At 34.8% G+C, this 2428-nt stretch overlaps 1 protein-coding gene across 1 annotated transcript in view; it reads right to left on the bottom strand.

The window, feature by feature from the left end:
• Positions 1–1259: 1259 nt before the first annotated feature.
• MACO1 (macoilin 1) overlaps positions 1260–2428 on the bottom strand; it is a 22973-nt gene continuing 21804 nt past the window's right edge. The window contains exon 8 of the mRNA XM_033519634.1: positions 1260–2422. Coding sequence (XP_033375525.1) covers positions 2184–2422 — 239 coding nt within the window. The 3' untranslated portion in view covers positions 1260–2183. The remainder of the gene's footprint in view (positions 2423–2428) is intronic.

Below are 2428 nucleotides of genomic sequence, written 5' to 3' on the forward strand. Positions count from 1 at the left end.
AATAAATATAATTAATAATAAATATAATAACTATATTAATAGCAAAAATAATAAATAATACAGAAATAAATATAATTAATAATAAATATAATAACTATATTAATAGCAAAAATAATAAATAATAAAGATAAGAATAAATATAATTAATAATAAATATAATAACTATATTAATAGTAAAAATAATAAATAATAAAGATAAGAATAAATATAATTAATAATAAATATAATAACTATATTGATAGTAAAAATAATAAATAATAAAGAATAAATATAATTAATACTAAAGATTCCTCAGGGAAGTTTTGTTTCCTGGTACCTGAAAGCCCAAAATCCCAGGAGGGAAATCCCAAATCTTTCACCCCAAATCCAAGTGCAGAATTCCCAAGAAATGATTTTATAACAGAGAATTGGGCAGGGAGAAGCTGCTCCTCCTTTTTCTTCACAAGTTAAAACTTACCTGGAATAAATAACAAAATAAATGTACCCTTTGTGCTTCTGCATCAGAGCACTTAAAAAGGCAAAAAAAAATCAAATTTTAAAAAATTAAAATTATTTATCTGCAAGAAAATGATTTATTCTTTCTAAACCCCAAAGAAAAAAGGGAAAAAAATAAAGATTCAACCAAAACCAAGCAACAAAATCAGAGGGGGCAGAAAAATGGGGGAAACCCAAAAAATCCGTGATAATTATTCCATGTTCTGCACAAGGATGGAAAAACTCTGAGCAACAATTCCAAAATGGAAATCACAGCTGGGCATTTCTGGGAATCAAAGGATGAAATTTGGATTTTTCTATTTATTAATAGCCCTAACTCCTGTTTGTTGGTGTTGTTATGTGTCAATTAACATTATAATTAGGAAAAAAATCTAAATTATTTCTTTCTTTTTCAGGTTTTTTATTCAGTTTTTTTTTTCAGGGGTTTTTTTTTCCAGTTTTTTTTATTCAGGGTTTTTTTCAGGTTTTTTTTGAGGTTTTTTTTTCAGGTTTTCCAGAAAACCTGGTTTGCAAAATCCTAAAGCTGGGGTTGGATTATTTTTCTTGGCCTCCCACCCCTCCCAAATCCCACCCCACTGCAGAAATTTCCAGTGCAAACCCATTTTTTACCTGTGTAAACACCCATTTTTAACTTTGTACAACTGCTGAAACTCCTTAATAAAATAAAAACCAACCCAAACTCGTTGGCAGCAGGGCTGGGAAACATCAGAGGAGATAAAAAAAATGTAAAAATCACAGATAAATAAAATAAAAATAAAAAAAAACCCCAGAACTGCAGCTTTTATTAGGCAGCTTTACAGTCTCTCGTGTACAGAACATTTTTGTTTGCTCTCCTGGAGGGATCTGCTGCAGAAAAACAACTGCAGAGCTTGGACCAAAAGAAACAAGAGGATGGAGAGACCCAAATCACCACGAGTTGCAGCAGGCTCTGTTGACAGTCAAGTGTGGGGGGCAAAAAATTAAGTTTATAAATCAAGTTTCCTCTTGAAATGTCTTTTCCCAAGGCACTGTGAACAAGACTGTTTAGTAATTAAAAATAAAACACCAATGGGGATAGAAATATTTCACACAACAACCACCATCACATCATCAGCTATTCTTTATTCCTTCCCTTAAACAACGCCCCTGGAATTTGTTTGGTCCTTTGAAAAGGGGTGGAAAAAAAAAAAAATAAATCAAATTATCTTCTGCAACATACCACTTGTTTGTATTTAATACATCTAGAAATCAAAGCTTTGTTGGATTTTGTTTAACCCTTTCACTGGGAAAACTCCAGGCTTTTCCTCACTGGATGAATCTGTAAATTCAATTTGATCATTAAATAAAAAAGTGAGGGAGAAAGGGTTTAAAACCAAGCAAAGCCCTGTGGTTTGTTTGTTTTTGTTTGTTTGTTTTTCAAGAGGAAACCATGCAAGAGTACATAAAAAGGCAAAATTGGCTACTTGAAAACCAAGAATCATTTTTAATGCGTTGGCCAAGGAAAAGAAATCGCAAAGTTCCGTGAGGTTTCTCTAAAAATTTACAAGAAAAAAAACCCCAAAACCTGATGGGCAGCTCAAGTCAACGCTCTTTCCTCCTGCTGGAAACAACAACAAACACAGTCCCACATAAAACAATTTTATCCTGACTGCAAGAGCCCCCCTGGCAGCTCCTGCAGCCCCAGGGCAGAGGGAAACCTTGGCATTCATTCATTTTTTCAGGGGTTGGTAGACAGAGGCGTTGGGGTCCAGTCCAGAGGGGTTGGGCTCCACGAATTTGGAAGAATAATGTGGGGACACGGGGCTCAGGGTGCTGGTGGCTGCTGTGTAGGTGATGCTGGGCATCACTGCCATCACCTCTGCAATCTTCTGTTTGAGCTCCTTGATTTCCTGGTCCTTCTGCAGGATCTGCCCTGTGAACAGCAAAGGAAAGTGCTCAGGAGTCTGAGATACAG

The sequence above is a fragment of the Parus major genome, chromosome 23, assembly GCF_001522545.3.
Source record: "Parus major isolate Abel chromosome 23, Parus_major1.1, whole genome shotgun sequence".
Taxonomy (NCBI): Eukaryota; Metazoa; Chordata; class Aves; order Passeriformes; family Paridae; genus Parus; species Parus major.